Source organism: Thunnus maccoyii, chromosome 4 (genome assembly GCF_910596095.1).
Source record: "Thunnus maccoyii chromosome 4, fThuMac1.1, whole genome shotgun sequence".
Classification (NCBI taxonomy): domain Eukaryota; kingdom Metazoa; phylum Chordata; class Actinopteri; order Scombriformes; family Scombridae; genus Thunnus; species Thunnus maccoyii.
The window spans coordinates 28,109,661-28,127,368 of NC_056536.1; the positions used below are offsets into that span (position 1 = coordinate 28,109,661).

At 37.9% G+C, this 17,708-nt stretch overlaps 1 protein-coding gene across 8 annotated transcripts in view; it reads left to right on the top strand.

The window, feature by feature from the left end:
- The window catches only part of LOC121895216 (formin-like protein 13), a 51,999-nt gene that overhangs the window by 6,848 nt on the left and 27,443 nt on the right, over window positions 1-17,708 (top strand). For all 8 annotated transcript variants that reach the window (XR_006095712.1, XR_006095714.1, XR_006095713.1 and 5 more), the window contains 9 exons: window positions 1,155-1,283; window positions 2,364-2,438; window positions 3,216-3,389; window positions 3,524-3,681; window positions 5,372-5,560; window positions 5,833-6,445; window positions 6,778-6,940; window positions 14,504-14,615; window positions 17,569-17,659. Coding sequence is in view for 5 of the 8 variants with exons in the window: in XM_042408187.1 (XP_042264121.1) it covers window positions 1,155-1,283; window positions 2,364-2,438; window positions 3,216-3,389; window positions 3,524-3,681; window positions 5,372-5,560; window positions 5,833-6,445; window positions 6,778-6,940; window positions 14,504-14,615; window positions 17,569-17,659 (1,704 nt within the window). In the remaining 3 variants the exon portion in view is untranslated. The remainder of the gene's footprint in view (window positions 1-1,154; window positions 1,284-2,363; window positions 2,439-3,215; window positions 3,390-3,523; window positions 3,682-5,371; window positions 5,561-5,832; window positions 6,446-6,777; window positions 6,941-14,503; window positions 14,616-17,568; window positions 17,660-17,708) is intronic.

A 17,708-nucleotide genomic window follows, 5' to 3' on the forward strand; every position in this document is an offset into this window, starting at 1 on the left:
GTGTTCTCCTTTGAGAAAAAAAATCAGAAACCAAAAGGGAGAAATTTATACTTTGAAATTATTTGATTTCATGATGGTGCCCACCACAGTAATTTTGCATTATTTCGATTAAAATACCATTCCATCATCCACTTATGTAGCTGAAGATTTTATTTTGATGCAGCAAATCAAATCTTTAACGTAGCGTTCCATCATAGGCAGAGCAGACGGTCACACCGAGCCTGATTGCATCCTGCTACACAATACAAGAGCCACAGACTCTGAACAACAATCCACATTAGCTTTCCTGATAAAATCACCTACTTAATTCTTCCAAACATGCCAACTTAACTTGTTGAATGAGCCAAAAAACAAACATTCACCAGGGAAAAGAACACTGCTAATGTCATTTTGCAGGCTAGATGGCTAATTAGCTGCTTAGTCCATGACTTTAGCTAGCTTTATCTCTGTCCATATTGTTTAACATTGCTAGATTATGTCAATCAAACAACAGAACTAATTATAATATGTTAAAAACAAAAAAAAACATGTTAATATTGTTTTTGACTTCAAAGAGGGATGATTAAATGTGATTTCAGTTGGACTTTAAGAGAATACATTCACGTTTCTATCCATATACAGATGATAAAGACTAGTATATGCTTTAGAGTATGTCCCAAAAATGTAAGGGCTACAAATGAATGAACAAATGGGCTTGTATTAATTTATCCATTGTAAAAAAAATAAAAATAAAAATAAATTAAAAAAAAAAAAAAAAAAAAAAAAAAAAAAAAAAAAATATATATATATATATATATATATATATATATAAATAAAATAATATAATACATAATATAATATATACATATATAATATATATATATATATATATATATAGAGAGAGAGAGAGAGAGAGAGAGAGTCTTAAGGGCCAAGCTAAACAGTTGAACAGTATAGACTCTATGCTCTATATACTGTAGAGACATAAGATGCAATACAAACAACATTGAATTATTATTTCATCAATAAGCAAAAAAGACATGTTTATATGACTATTTATACACACATATTTACTAAACACATGTTAGTAGTTGACCTGATGATTTCAAAATGAATTGAGATGCTATAAAAGAGAAACTTTATGTTTTTATTTACTGGGTTGTTTGTGATTTCAGCTGAGCAATGAGATGCAGCTGAGCATCATGAACAAGGTGAAGAACGGAGAGTTGTCCATCGAGGATGCTCTGAACCAAGCTTGGAAGGACGAGGAGCAGCTGTTCAAAATGCAGAGCCTGGCTGAAGAGGTACCAGCGTTCAAAGGGAGATTTCCATTTCTTTTTAATTGTAAAGCAGGTCAAGGTGCTATATGTATAATGTGAAACTATCAAATTCACACAGCCTGTATTCAAAAACTGTGCCTTTAAACGAGCCGTTAGGACTTCTGTAAGGTTATGATGACACAAATATATGCTCAACGCTTCCCCCATCATAATGAAACAGAATATGTTATTTATGTTTATGTTAACTTTATGTGCACTTGTTTCATTTCAGCTCAGTGTGAGAATCTCTACTGAGTTTTGCTGTCATATATTGTCACGCTAGTTTCTCTTCTCTTCTCTGCTCTCTGCGTGCTACGATCTGTTATCCGTGGTTGGCCTGGGTGTACGTTCCTCAGAAAACAGCCAGCCAATCAGAAGAGAGGGGCATTGATTAGACACAATAGCCTGTTTCAGGCTGAGTGAGACAGAGGGGATGCATCTACGGCTTGTAAAGCTGTAACTAGGTGCTTTTTGACCATAAAAACATGCAAATGTCTGTAAATAGAACACGAAAATGAAAATATTAAACTGGGAAAGGGGCATATTATGACCTCTTTAAACCAAACTCCCTCAATATTTTGTGCACTGTGATCCCATGACTCCTGTGGTTAATACGTTTTTTATAATAATTTTAGAACCAATGTCTTAGAAATCATTTCATCTAACTCTCTGCCTCTTTGACATGTTATCAAGTTTAAAGACATTATCTGCATTCTATATCGCTTTGTAAACTCTTTGTTACCTACTTTAACTTGGAGGAAACCAGTCTTAAAATCACAATCTTGTTCCCCATGTGTGTCTTTTGTCTTCCCTAAACATTGTTGTGTTAGTAAGCTGCTCGTCCTGCTCGATCGGTTTTAAACTAAATCTCTCTGACCAGTTCAATTTGCTCAAAGGTATTCATGTGAAGGAATGTGGCAGGTGTTTTTTGTTCAGCGCTGTAGCAGGAAACAGTCTTAAAATGACCTTGTTTTTACATTCATATGTTAATGTTACTAGAAGGTGTTTTCCCAGAGGGTAATTATGTCTTACATTGTGTTTTTTTTTTTTTGGCTGCTGTTGCAGGAACAGCTCCCATCACAGTACAACTTCAGTGTTCACAAGCATGGCCGCTACAGGTGGCAGAAGCGGGTTCTTCAGGTGAGTTAAAAATAAAATAAAACAAGACTAAGTGTCTAAAACCCACACTTAGAGGTTAGCGTAGCCCCAGTTTGTGCTTCACATGTATTCAGGTCACAAAGATAACCTCATAATATCTACAAGATATTTATAAGATATTTATTCTTAAAAACACAGAATCCTCCAACACTCCTAACCATCTGGATGAAAAAAATATTCTGTATGCTGCACAATAAAAAAAAAATAATAATAAAAAAAAATGTTTTAAACTTGTTTCCCAAGCTGCAACTCTGTTTTCTATCCATGTAGCTGGTGGGCTGCCATATGTTTTGATTCAGGAACAAAGGCACAGCTTGGGAAAAGGGTTAAAAGTATTTTTTATCATTCAGCGGACAGAATATTTTTTCATCCAGATGGTTAGAAGATACCTTCAGAATAGCGATAACAGCGTTTTTTTTAAACATTGCTGGTTAATTATCTTTTAGAGAAACTGACGTTGACCTCTGTGACCTGGATGTCTGCTAATACATGAGAGGCACAAATTGGGTCTAGATACAGTGATACCTTGAGGGTCAGTATGCTAACATAAGCTCTACATAAAAATTACACCTGAGGTTGATGGGAATGTCATTTGTTTTGCATCTGTTTGGTCAGAATACATAGCATGGCTGAAAAACTATATCAGAAGATCCACTATGAATCATTTTCACTGGGTTATATGCAGTTATGCATATATGCAGTTATATTTGTATAATGTACACATGCACTAATTTAAACTCTCCTATTGTGAACATCCAGATTGATTTCAAGACAAAAATGCTGTGCAGCATAGAGAAAGGCATCATCAAGCGACAACTTCCCTTCTCCATTGTCAAGAACTGTGATGATGGCGTCGGTTCCAGGTTCTCCATTTCTTTTAAAGGACATCATGATTATGAATTGGAGGCCACTTCACTGGAGGACAAACACAAGGTGAAACTTTACTATTTATACTGAATAAAACTCTGTTGGACCTGTTATCATGTAAAATTGTGTTAAGAAGAGGGAAAATGTAATTCTTGTTTTTCTCTCTTTTTTTTGGCTGGTGATTCTGTCTTTTTGAGCAGATGATGCAGCTCGTGAATCAGATCATTTACGGGAACATATACACAGATCCTGAAGAGGGCAATGCGGAGACACATCAGCAGCCTCAAGCGTCACAGTGCCTTCGCGAAGGCGTCTTGTTGCTGCACAGAGGCGGCCTGGCGTCATTCAGATGGGTGAAGTACGGATGTGTCCTCATTACTGTAGCACTGCTATTTTAAAACAAATGTGCATCTTTTTTAACGAGATTATTCTTCGCAGCTACATGTTCAGTCTATTCTCGGTTACAACATTATACATCTTTTCACAAATCAGGACTTTGTTCCATTTCCAGACTACATACCATATGGATTTGAAGCAGGTTTTGAGTTTGGAGAATGGACACAATTACATATCCCCTCCAGACATATAAAGACATATAACAGATTTAAGACATATGAAATATGCTTTGAATAATAATTTATGTCTGATATGTTTTTTGCACTAAAAATTTAAATTACCTTGTATAAAAGAAAGCTCAGTTCTCAGTGCATGTGTCCTGGAAGCTTCATGTTTCCAAATCACACTTTTTGTATATTGGACCATAACCGGCTTTCACTTGTGATGTCACATAATCATGTAGATACACATATTAAACTCAGATTTAAGGTGAGGTGTAAGGTGAGGGGGACTGAACATGTCAGTAGAAAGGAAATGGAGGAGCTCCTCCCAGCTGCAAAACAGTAAATGAATTGTTTGTCATTTTGAGAATTACGCTTATTCACTTTCTTACTGAAAGTAAATGAGAAGATTGATCCTCTTCTCTCAAGAGTGGTACTGATCTTCTCATCTGACTCTATGCAAGAAAGGAAATATGTGAATTACTCAAAATATACAACTATTCTTTTAAAACAAATTAAAATGGCATGAGACATCCAAGCAAGGGCTTGGAAAACAAATTAAACTGCAGATTAATTTCTCGATTCATCGATTAATCGTTTTGTCTGTAAAACGTCAGAAAATAGTGAAAATTTGCATAATTTCTTACAGTTCATGGTGACACCTTCAGATGTCTTGTTTTATCTGATCAGCCGTCCAAAATCCAAAGATAATCAGCTTACTCTCATGTGTGACACAGAAAAGCATTAAATGGTCACATTCAAGAAACTGCAACCAGCAGATTTTTAGCGTTTTTCACTAAAAAAAATGACTAAAATGATTATTTGACTATAAAGATGGTTGTTGAGTAATTTTCTGTTGATTGACTAATTGATTAACTGTTGCAGCTCTAAAGAAATATGTATTAAATCTGGAAAAACATTTTGCTTTCTCTTTAATAAGTTTAATTGACAATGGTATCACAGAGTCACACTTTGATTGGTGCTCTTGTTGGGTCATTTCCTGTTATTTTAAAACAGTAAAGTACACTAACTACAAAAACAGTATATTAACAATTATTATCCATGTAGTGACTTGATTTCGACAAAACAAAAAAATATGATATGTAATCAAACATCTGCGGACTTGTGCTTAAGATGTATTTATTTACCACCAGGTACCAATACAGCCTTTGCTACACACACACTTACACCAATAACTTACATGAAAACAAACAAAAAAAGGCTTAAAGATTAGCCTCTAAACGGCGGTCAAAAAACTGTGTGCTTCTCCCGGTAAGCAGCACACCTGAGGAGTTATTGCCTCTTCTTCTACATATGCATTTCCATATGCTGCTGTCCGATACGCCACCTACTGTGGCAACCAGGGAATGACACACACATAGATACAAATGACAACAAATGATAACAATCCATACTTAATACAATTTGTATATTGTGTGGAATTGGGGCACAGCTCACATTAAACATTACTTCTTCTTCATTGTGTTCCAGGTATGAGGCCCAGCTCCACCCAGGCCAGCTGATACTGGTCCCCTTCAGGCTGCGAGGCACCGCTGACGGCGAGGCGACGTCCTCGGTGCCCGTGTCCACCGTGATTCACCTGTCAGATGGTGACACCAGCATACAGAAATCTCATAGCCCCGACACTTTCACCCTGATCACCCATAAAAATGAGTACCAGTGAGTGAAAATTAAAATCTGGAAATATCACAACAGCAAGCAGTTAATGAATCTAACACATCTGCTGCGTTTATTTTCAAAGTAATTTACAGCCTTGTAATAGCGTGTATTTTCAGTCGGCAGTCTATAAATCAAACTCCTCCGCCACCGAGCAGTCATGAGGCGGCCTTGTTTGAGTGATATTGTCATAAATATAGGCCTAGAGTGTTAATTACCAGACTTTTACTCTGCTAATAATGGAAGATGAGTTAAGTTATGTTCATTTATTTCAGCTTCAAGGTGCCTGTATCAGATCAAACAACTGCTCCAGGGGATGTCCAGAGGGAGCAGGACGATTGGGTCAACGCCATCGACAAACTGTGTTCAGAGTGGAAGAGGAAGTCCAAGGGTGGACACATGTTTATGGAAACTCTGCGACATCTCGGCATAGACGAAGACGCAGAGGACACCGATACAGATCTCGAGTCTAGCGGTGGATTTAGCGGCGTTAATACGACTAATAATTACTCTCCAGTTGATTATCCAAATTTGGTTCCCGCTTCTGGTGGCGGGGATCATGACATGAGTCAAAGTTATCCCCCAGCAGATTATACAGAGCCTGTCCCTAAACCTCGCAGCCCAGGGAAGACTGCTGTTCAGGTTGTTGGACCGGATATTTTGCCCTTTGTCCCGTCACCACCCTCTCCACCCTCACCCTCCCATATGGCACTCACACCTCCTCCTGCAGTCCCAGAGTCTCTTGGCCATGAATCAGAGTCGCCAATTGTGAAAGTTCCTTCACCCCCGAGTATCCCGGCCCCTCCACCTTTACCCTCCAAGTTTAAGACGAGCTCAAGAAAATCACGCACCAAGGCTTTCCACTGGGACCTAGTTGGCTCAGAGAAGGTAACAGTGTCACTTTGCAGTTCATACTTCATTCATTAAGACGCTAAATTACCATATTTTCATAGTTAAATATAAAGCTTACAAATGGTCTTAGTCATTAGTGTGTGTTATTCACGTTTAAATGCTGTGTTTGTATTACGTGGGAAAACACAGAAAGGTCAGTTTCAGCTGTGTTTCACTTCATTATTTCTCATATTGCATCATTGTTGGGAATTATTCTTTGTTTTGTCTGTCAGTTATTGCTTCCCCAGTGTTGTTCTTTTGTAATGTTAACATTGATTTCTTCATAAAATGGAGTTGTCTCAGTATTGAATTAATTTGTTTCTTGGCAGATTGCAAAATCATTTTGGATACAAGAAAGCACCAAGAGGATTGAAATCGACACATCACGCTTATACGAGCAATTTGCTGTTAAAGATCTGGGGACATTTGGTGCAGCTGAGCCGAGTAATACCCAGCATATTATGCTCAACCAGAAGATTGCACACAACTTCAGTGAGTAGACCAACAATGAATATTCTACTGAGTGTTAAGGTTACATTACTTTTAAATATTGCCCACTGCAACAGATAATTTTCAGCGTTTTATGAGGAAGATGAGATTTTCTCTGCAAAATTAAAGCTATAATATCCGTGTTATAATAGAAAGTCATGCTTCTAGATTAAGTCAAATAAAGGAGCTTATTCCCTCAGTGAATTAGAAGTTGTGATGTGAGATGATCTCACTCTTTCCATAACCACCAGAGGGAAGCACCACACAGAGAGAGAGATCTCTGCATGCTCTTTAATTTTCATATATTAGACTTTAATTGCTCAATTAAGTGAAAGCTGACCTGACGACTCTTTTAGGGAGGCCCTGTAAATGCTGCCGTTTTTGCTCTTTTAAAATGATGGTCGAGACTATAATGATGTCACAGCAGCAGTGAAGCAGATAGATGGATGTTCCTCCTCGTGTGTGTCTGCAGGGGGCAGTGTGTCACCAATCCAGCAGTCCCCACAACTGCTGTTGCAATCTGCAGAGCTATTGTGAAGTGGAACATATTCTATTTCTCATCTAATGGCTTTTCACTTTTGATTAACTGAGTGTACGTGGCTTGTATATTTCAAGACCCAAGCCAGGGGAGAACATTTCAGAAGCTTCCTCTCACAGGTCCTCCAAGTGGCAAAGACACCGTGAAGCGATTCAGATGTGGTGGTGGTGGGCTGCTGCTAAACGGAATCAGTGTGAGTGTGCAGACTGGCAACATAATTAGGCTTCACATATTCATAAAATATGGATAAGGGATCTGAACGACAATGACAGCGATTTCCTGTCTGATACAGAATAATCCCAGCATTCAGAGGTTTTCTCTCCTCTCTGACCTGGAAACTTTGGTTGTGTCAGGAGCGAGAGCTGAGTGATGACAGCCTGCAGGCAACCCGAGGCCATGCATCTTTGTGCTGCAAGCTTTGAAAAAAATTAGACATTTGAAGAACAAGGGAAACTGTATTGCTGTCTCTCCTAATTCGGTCCTATTAACACCAGAATAGATCGTGACATTTTGGATCTTATTCTGAGGGAAGTTTTAATCAATGAGAGCATTTTTTTTGGTCATAAAAACAGAACGGAATCAGAAAAATGGTGATTTTTACCTGTTTAGACTTTAAAAACAGAGGAACTCCTCCAGGATTCAGCTCTCCTTAACAGGGGCGCCTTAACATTACTATAGGCACCGGGGCTACGGACGTTTTGGAGGCCCCCCTCGTTCCAAGTGCACGCCTTCCTTCACAATATGCCAAGGCAACATTAATTCAGCACGCTGCGTCAATTGACAGTGACAAATAGTAAATGGAGTACCCTCCTAATCAGTAAACAGAATATGAAACTCAAAATAAGACAATATGTCAGCAGTAAATCAAGACAAACAAGACAAAGCTAGGTTATCAGCCAAGTAGTGACCGTGTTAACTGGCGACTTTTGACTGAGAGTATCGTGGATGCTTGTAGTGACAGTACACGTAGTGTCCTCGTGAATACCTTCATTTTTCTTTTATGAGATTTCGGTACATATTAATCTCTGTTTTTCTTCGTTAATGATTTACAAGTGAGATAGTGCGCTGAGTAAGAAGCATTCATGTTGTTATTTTTAATGTGGGAAACAAAACATAAAGATTAGCAGTGCAGCAGATTTTATACCATTATTTTCAGTTGGAAAATTGACCCATATTCACAATTAGCTTAACCTGCTCTGCTACTGTGGACTCACATCATCCAGGAACATATATTGTGTGCAAACTGTGTGGTGGTTGCACTTCCAGCAGCCACCAGATTTGACCAGTCTCGTCTGTTTAACCTGTGACCATCAGTGTGGGATACTGCAACAAGTAGCAGCGTTTCCTCTCAAATAAGCAAACATTTAAAGAGATTAATGTCAGAAAAAAATAAGTGACGTTGCCTTAATGCAACATATAAAAGACGTTGATAACACAATGACGCAGTTTGACAAATTGTGTATTAAATATAGGCTATCTGACTGACTGATACTCATAGTAGATAGTAGCTTTAACGTTTTTACACTTGCCATGTAATCTGTGAACAGCTCCCACAACATTTGATCCTAAAGTATCAAAGCTATGGTTGTATAATAAGATCTTATAATACATCCATAATCAAAGCGGGTTAGTGGTTTGGCCACATTTTCCACTGACAGTAATGTCAAATCCTTCATGAAACACTCAAACTAACTTTAAGAGAGGTGAATGTTTCTTGCTGGCAACAGTTTCATTTACAAATTTAGACAAAAATAATCTGACGGATATTTATGAAATGTGTAATTAAAGTAAAATTAATAAGGAATTCGCAAGGAACCAAGCGTTGTCTTGGCGTTTTCGACAGCTGCCGTCACTATGAGCAAACACGCCACACTTGTCTAAAAGTCACCAGTTAACACGGTCAGTTCAGCTGCCGATGTGTTCATATCATTGCGCACAAACTCCCGAAATTGAATCACTTCTGCCACAAAATCCTCCTCCAGGTCCATGTGATATTTTTGTTGTCCTTTTCGATGTCTTTACTGTGACAAGCAAATGCAGCTAGCCGAACAAAAACTTTTACTGCACCACACCACCACGCTCAAACACGATGTAATGACGTAAAATCATGTTGAAGCACAACGAGATGATTAGCTCATCATCACGTCTGTCCCTGCATCACAGGTATCTTACTCTCCTACATCGTGTTTACTGTGTGTGTTGTTTTTTTAAGCTCATGTCTCGTGATGCCCCTGGAGGCCTGAGGCCTGGGGCTTAAGCCCCGGTAAGCCTGTGCATTAACGCGCCACTGCTCATTGAAGCCAGATATGAAAAAAAATTAGGTTTTAATAGGACTTCTCTTTCACTCCTCTCTCTATCTCTTGGCATCCCTCGCACAGACACCCTCACTGTGCTTGTTTGCATGTTTATCACCACAAACCTGCCTAAATTTGTGCTGTTTATTCAGCTCATATCGTATTCTTTGCCACACTATTTATTCATCTGATCCCATTACACTGGGAGTCAGTATGCATGCAAAATCTCGCATTGTTTTTACAAAGATAGCAACAGCTCAGCAGAGAGTCAGACTCCACCTCGATCAGATTATATCGCAAGTATGTGATCAATAATTAACGAACAAACTGAACTTTTAATTAGCATCAGGCATAAAGCAGACACGCTTACTGTATCCAGAGCAACGCTGAAAACATGATGTTGTTGCAAGTTACACAATGTTGCACGTGGAGTTAGACAGCGTGAGCAGGTGGTTGTATCCCTGTTGTTCTGAGTGGTTTCCTCTGGTAATCAACTCGATCCTTGTGGGCAAGGAAGAAAACCAGCTGTGTCTAGTCTATAGGACGGTGCTATAAAGATTCATGTATTTATTTATAGTATTTTAAGTGCTCTACAGGAATCCAAAAGGCCTCTGACAGAAGCATTATAGCCCGTATTGATTTTTTTTTATTGCATTCTTCTAAAAAATACCTATTGAGCAGATGAAAGACAGAGATACAGAGATTATGTGTGGTTGTGTGTGTGGTGGTATAATTCTGCAACACTAATGGCCATGACTGGCTCTTCTCTGCATGCTGCCACAAAGTTTAAATCGGTTTTAAATTTTAATAAAGTCTGATGAAATGAAATGCCTTCACACAGACCCGTCACCTTTGATGAGATCAGTGGTATAAGAAGTATTCATATAAACATCCCCTGCAGACATGTTTGAAGACATATAAAAATACTGCGCTCGGAACAGTTTTGTGTTTCTGATATGGTTATTACCACCATTAATTGCCACTTTAAAATCGTTAACTTGACATCACCTCCTTCTCCCTCATTAAGAATTCCTGAATCTGTGAATATGCAAATATTCTTCATTTCAAAGGTTTAACTGCTGGACACAAGATGTCTCCTTCTTCACTGTAAAGTCAATTCTCAGTGTTTGTGCACTGGAGGCTTCAAGTTTCCACATCACACTTGTGTGAGTTAAATATCGGACGAGGATCGTCTCCCAAAAGAATTGTGATGTCACAAATCATGCTCATAGGTCCATCCCTTTAATTGAGATTTTCAGTAAGGACAGAAAAACTTTCCACTTTCAACAGATGAACATGAAAACAGCCTTCCAGTGCCAAACTCTGCACATATATTATTCTGCACAGTGAAGCTCAAACTTCCAACTGAAGTAACAAGAAGAAAAAAACACATTTTTGAACAGAGATGGGCTTTAAGTTAAAGTGCCAATAAAAGTGTGACCAGTTACTCCATTACAAGTTAAAGTCCTGCATTCAAAATCCTGCTTGAGTAAAAGTATAGAAGTATTAGCAGCTAAAAATATCAAAAGTAAAAGTGCTCGTTCTGCAGTAAATCGGCCCCTGTGACAGACATTTTCTTTTATATTATTAGATTGTTAACACTCATGCATCAATGCGTAAACAGCATTTTATTGTTGTAGCAGTCAAGGTCGAGCTTTAACTACTGTACTTTATATAAAGTTATGTAGTGTATTCCAGGGGTCATGAAATGATTAATTAGGAAACAAACAAACAAAAAAACTTAAATTCTGCTGCACAAATTTGTATGAATTTTTTAGACTTTGGATTGAATTTTTGCTTTTTTGTGACGTATTAGATAATTTGACCTCTTTCGGTCAAACTGTTATTTAAAGATCCCCTCCAGTCATGTATTAAAACATATACAAATCCTCTATTTGGAATAATAAAAAAAGAAAAAAAAGTTCCATTACCTTTGTAAAAAATCCTTAAAATCCTTCTCATTCATGTAAAAATCCACAAGCTGTGAACATGTAAAAACTGCTGGACACAAGATGTCTCCTACTTCACCGGAAAGTCCATTCTCACTATATGTACACTGGAGGTGTCATATTTCCATATCGCACTTCTATAAGTTACTATACTGTACAATACAATACTGAACCACAGTTGGCTCCAAACTAGTTGTGATGTCATAAATCATGTTGTAGGTACACACCTTAACCTGAGCACAGAGAAACTCCAGCAGATGAATGTGAAAACTCCTTCTAGTGTCAAACTCTGCACGTAGTACATCATACTGGACAGTGAAGCTCAAACATTCAACTGAAGGAACAAGAAGAAAGAAATATTTTTGAGTGGAGGGGGACTTTAAATAAAACCATTTGAGAAATTTAGATTGGAAATGTATAATTGATGGAACTGTAAACAACTCATAGCTGTCAGATAATTGTAGTGGGGCAAAAAGTAAAATATTTTTATCTGAAAAACAGCAGAGTAGTTGTACAAAATAACATAAAATTGAAATACAGTACCCCAAAATTGTACTTGAAATGTACTTAGTTGTTTTCCACCATTGGATGAAAGCCTTTTTTGATGATCATAGTGCATATCTGTTCAAGATGTGTGTCCGACTAATGTGGTTATTTACCTTGAGAGCCCTGGTGCATGCTGCCTATTTAATGACTGGAAATGTCGCACTCCTAATTAAAAGTACACCTGTGGCTTCCTTCGCCCAGTGGGATACGCTCTCCATCTCCATACTCTAATTTGCCAGGGCAATGCCCAGTTTGTCTGAGTGCCAATCAACAAAAGACTTGATTTGCACTTGTGCGTGTGGGTTTTTTTTTTTTTTTGTCTTTTCTTTTAGGCAAGATGAGACAGCCTTCACTCTGGAGGAACACGAGTAGCGCTCAACATTGATTTTGATGTTTGATGTCGTGAGTGCTCATATGAAAATGTGACACGAAAGCTTCTGTTGGTCCTGGAGAGGGAATTACTGTCTCATATCTTTAATGTCAAGGATTTAGAGATGTGTTGATTACAGCTCTGTACCTCCAAAATACTTCTCATTTGATATTATTATTTTATTTGCTTTGTCATGAGTGGATTTGCAATCAGTTTGATGATTTGGATCCAGAAATCGAACAATTCTACTCTTGTTTTGGATTGGTAATGTTAAAAGTCAACCTTTATGGACAGTGAAAGGATTGTTTGACATTTCCGGAAATACGCTTTAACCATTTTCTCCAGAGAGTTAGATGACAAGAGCAATACCACTCTCATACTGCATCTGTCTGTTCAGTGGAACCAGCAGCTGTTAGCTTAGCTTAACCCAAAGACTGGAAACGGGGGAAACAGGTAGCCTGTCTGTATGTGACAAAATCTGCCCACCGACATTTCTAAAACTCACCAATTAACACATTATATGTTGTTTTTTGTAAACTGTACAAAAACTTAGGTGTAAAAGTGACAACCTGTGATTTCACATGGATATAGCACATTATATGTTGTTTTTGTAATCTGTACAAAAACTGAGGTGTAAAAGTGACAATTTGTGGTTTCATGCGGAGTCATGTGCTGGCACTACTACTTGGCTGAGTCAGTGATGATTGTTTTTTACATTTTGGTTTCTGTAGAGATTAATATGCTTTAGTGCTGGTAGGCAGATTTTAAGGCTAGTTGTTTCCCTCTGTTTTCAGTCTTTATGCTAAGCTAAACTGACCAGCTGCTGGTTGTAGCTTCATATTTACTCTACAATGATGAGAGTTGTATCAATCTTCTCATCTAACTCTTGAGAAGAAAGTGAATAACTGTATTTCCCAAACTGTAATTGTTTAACATGTGTTAGACAGTATTTTCTGTATTTTAAATTAAGCTATGCTCTGTTTCGCAGTGTAGAAATATATACAGATAGATTTTGTATGTTTGCTTTGGACCATGAAGTACAATTAAAACTCTTCATGTGGAGAATCATGGGCTACACTCAAGGAAAAATGTTTTTATAAGGATGAGGCTTGTGATTTTCTTTATTTTTCTTATTGTCAACAAATCTCATGTGCAGAACCAAACCAACAACAGATTGATCTACTGACAAGTATTGTCTGTGTATCTAAAGCCGATAGGTCGTATTCATCTCTGCCGTAGACCTTGTTGTCCAAAAACTATTAAAAACATGTCAGTGAGCCACATAATTGCACTAGATGACATGTCCTTTGATCACCACAAAGATTATGGTTTAGAAAAGACTCCAAAGACTAATAATAGCGATCAAATAGGGTCAGTTTATTGTTGGTTTGGCTCTTCACAAAAGATTGTTGTAAATGAGAAAACTATAGAAGATCGTCAGCCTTGTCTTTTAACACAAATTAATTGAGAGCCTCACAACTTAAGAAAAGAGAGCTGGATGTCATGCATCCAAAGAAAAAGACTGAGAGACTTTCAAGTTTCAGTATATAAAATTCACCATGTGTTTTACATACATGTCTAAAATTCCTAGAGCAGCCTCCTAATGAATGCTGCTCAAAGCTCCTGAATTATGCAGAGGCATTTTCTGTTTAAAAAAAAAAAAAAAAATCACATCAGCTTTGACTTGATAGAATGCAAATTTGTGCATTTCCCTCAGGCATTTGGGGGAAAGTAATTAAGCAAAAGACCCTTTGTCTTCAGAATGCTTTTTGAGTCATTTCATCGCAGGATAAGAAGACTATCTGTCAAGAGGAAAGCTTTTATGTACCATTGAGTGTGTTGACTTTTTCTAATCTATTGTTCTTCTAGACATTTTCCTCAAAAGTTTTCCAGTGCAACCGGGAGAGCTGAAGGACAAACTGTTCATTGTTAATGAGGAAGATGGAGGCCTGTCTGATGAGCACATCACCTCTCTGAGGAGGTATGACTTTGTGCCAGAAAAACGCTGATTTGTATTCATTCCTTATAGTGTCACGACTGAGGCTGAGAGGTGAGTGACTTTTTTTGTGCCCAAGTCCATGAGTGGTTAATGTGTTTTTCACCGGCAGAGACAAAACATTGGAAACCGGCAGCTTGGTAAATCATCAGTAAGGGATGTGAGTGTATGTTACAGTGAGGACAGTGTGAAACAAGGGAAACCACTGCCAGTTTATGAGAGGAAGACACAAGGTTTGCACAGCAGTCCTCGCAGTGTTCTAATACTAAAGAGCAGATGCCAGAACCTTTTACCAGAGCAGCTTAGTAATAAAACTTTTATCTTGGGTTATTTGTGGAGATGGAAACTATTGACATGCCCTCAGGAATATAACACTCAGAGTGGGTAAAATGCTTCCTGATTCTTACCTGCAGTTTACTCGGTGGCTGTGGACGCTGACCTCCTGGAAGGAGAGTGTGATCTAATGTACTGTGTGGAGGATTTTATTTATTCTATGAAAACGTAATATATATTTTAATGCGCCGCGTCGTAGGCCTGAGGAATACAATCTTGGAAGAACCACTCCCAACAGGTGTTGCAATATTAATGACCGGTGCTACTCCAGTGGCACATAGGCTGGCTCATGAAAAAGTGAATGCCTTTGGTACGCAAGTAAATGACAGAAAGAGGAAGTCCAATTTAAGACCAGCGGGGTTCAAATTCAGTGCAAGGAGTAAATGGCTTGTGCCATCAGCGTCTCGCTACTTTATAGAAACTGACGAGGACCATCAGCGCTACTTGGCTTTTAATCACTTGGCTTTCTCCAGGCCACTGTAAATCAATGTAATGCCATCAGTCCAAGAGCCTGAGGTAGAGAACATGTGATGACATGGGGCGAAGGTCAACATGGGAAAGTATGTGTGATGGAAAAAGAAAAACATCGCCATTTGTCACTTAAATTTAAAATGAATCTACTCGTCTATAGGTATGGTTGTTTTTATTTTTTTCTGTTGGATAAATAAAGGCTGACATTTTGCTCATGGACTCATTCATGTTCATGATTGGGGATTTTCAAATATGCAGACAAAAAACAACTGCATAGATAAGATGCAGAAACTCATTAATTAGCCTATTTTTATAGTTTGTAGATATACCATCGGTGACGGTATCCATGCCAGCCGCTGCAGCACCAGTATACTGTACATCAGCTGGTCAGCTGGTTATATTTTCTGTGCTGCTTGACACCATTTAACATAACATGACATAACATGCAAATACATTAACTTAAAAAATATAGATAAATACAAAATGAGCTTAACTTTTGGGCCTCTGGAAATTAGATTCTTAGGTTTTAAGGGGTGTTAAAGGATAGGTTTACATTTTTCAAGTCTATCTTAATTGTATTGTCTCATATGTGCAGTAGTTACACATATGCTTATACGTACAGTATGTTTGAGTGGTATTGTACATTGAACATTGTTACTCGTCCCTTTAATTGTTCCTCTTGTCCGTACTAGCCGCTAAGAAATCCCTTCTTAAGCAACTTCAGTGTAAGAGATGAGGGACAAAATCCACAGTCCTCCTTTATCCTTATTTATTCTTAAATTCAGCTTAAGCTAATACGAGGCTTTAGCAGTCTGAAATAGACATTTCAAAGGGTTATCTTCCAAATACACTTTATGTCGCCAAACCTCTCCTGCGGTTCAGCAAGGAAACACTGTTCATGGAGGCACAAAGAGGCACACGTTTTGTACTAAAACACTTGGGAAGATACTCACGTGAATAGATTTAGTTGTCTTTGTGGCCAGTATGGACAGGAGGAACAATAATAGCCAACAATAACGCTTTCAATGTACATATGAGCATGTCAGTATTATTTTAAGAAAGGCTTGAAAAAATGTGAACTTATTCTTTTAATTAGGGGGTCCGAGACATATGAGACCCCCCATATTTCGCAAACTGGTAGTACTCAGAATAACTCCAGATCCAAACCATAATTCCATGTATACTGTTTAAGGAGGTCACACATTTTTGCACTTGTTCACCTTAGTAATGAAATATTCACCATCTCACTATCCCAAGACTCTGGATTAGCCCTGGAAGAGAGTTTCTTCACTTTTTCCTCTTGAGTGTTTTGTGTGTGTGTGTGTGTGTGTGTGTGTGTGTGTGTGTGTGTGTGTGTGTGTGTGTGTGTGTTTGTGTGTGATTGTTTTTGTGTTTATCCTTAATCATATGACTTTTGCGTACTTGTCTCCTGTCTGATGTGGACCCTTAAAAATTTCTGAAACTGTTTTTACCATATAAACCTTAATCTGTACTGTATTCATTTAATTATCAGGGAAAACAACATTGATTTACATCAAACTGATGTCAGATTTAGCCAAAAGGCACATTTTTATTTAATCTGCGGTCCCTGGGCAGGTTGATGTTATACATTAAAGAAACAAATGACATATAACAAGCAGACAAAAAAACATGAAAGCATATACAGTGTAGAATGATGAAAGCACGATTAAAGGAAACTTAGCAAACAAATCACAGAACAAATGCATACAAGCATATATATGTCAATCAGAACTTCAATCAGAACAGACTAAACATCACGAAGGATGAAAAAACTAAAGTTCACAAGCAAATACCACGGATGCATGAAGCATCAAAATCTTTTAAATATCATGCTGGAGCTGTTGTTTCTGCAGGAGCCAAATTTTCAACTTTCCAACCACAGATTATCAAATCTCTCAAATGAGTTGGAAGTTTGTTTCATTCATGTGATGCTTGGAAAGAAAAGGATGATTGGCTAAATGAGCTTTTTCCTTATACTGTATATGTTCATAGTTTTCTTCACAAATCAGTCAAAACACTGAAGAATGAGCAAAACTGTTAAGTATGTTAAAATGGGTACAGAGTCTGCGTTTAACAAGAACAATTACTTTGATGTGTTTGTTTTATGTTCAAGGTATGTCCCCACAGTGGATGATGTGGAAATGTATAAATCCCACAAAGGACCTGTGACAGAGCTGCATATTGTGGACCAGTACATGATGGAGGTACAGCTTTTAGTTCCTCATATTAACTAGAATTATAATTATGGGAATT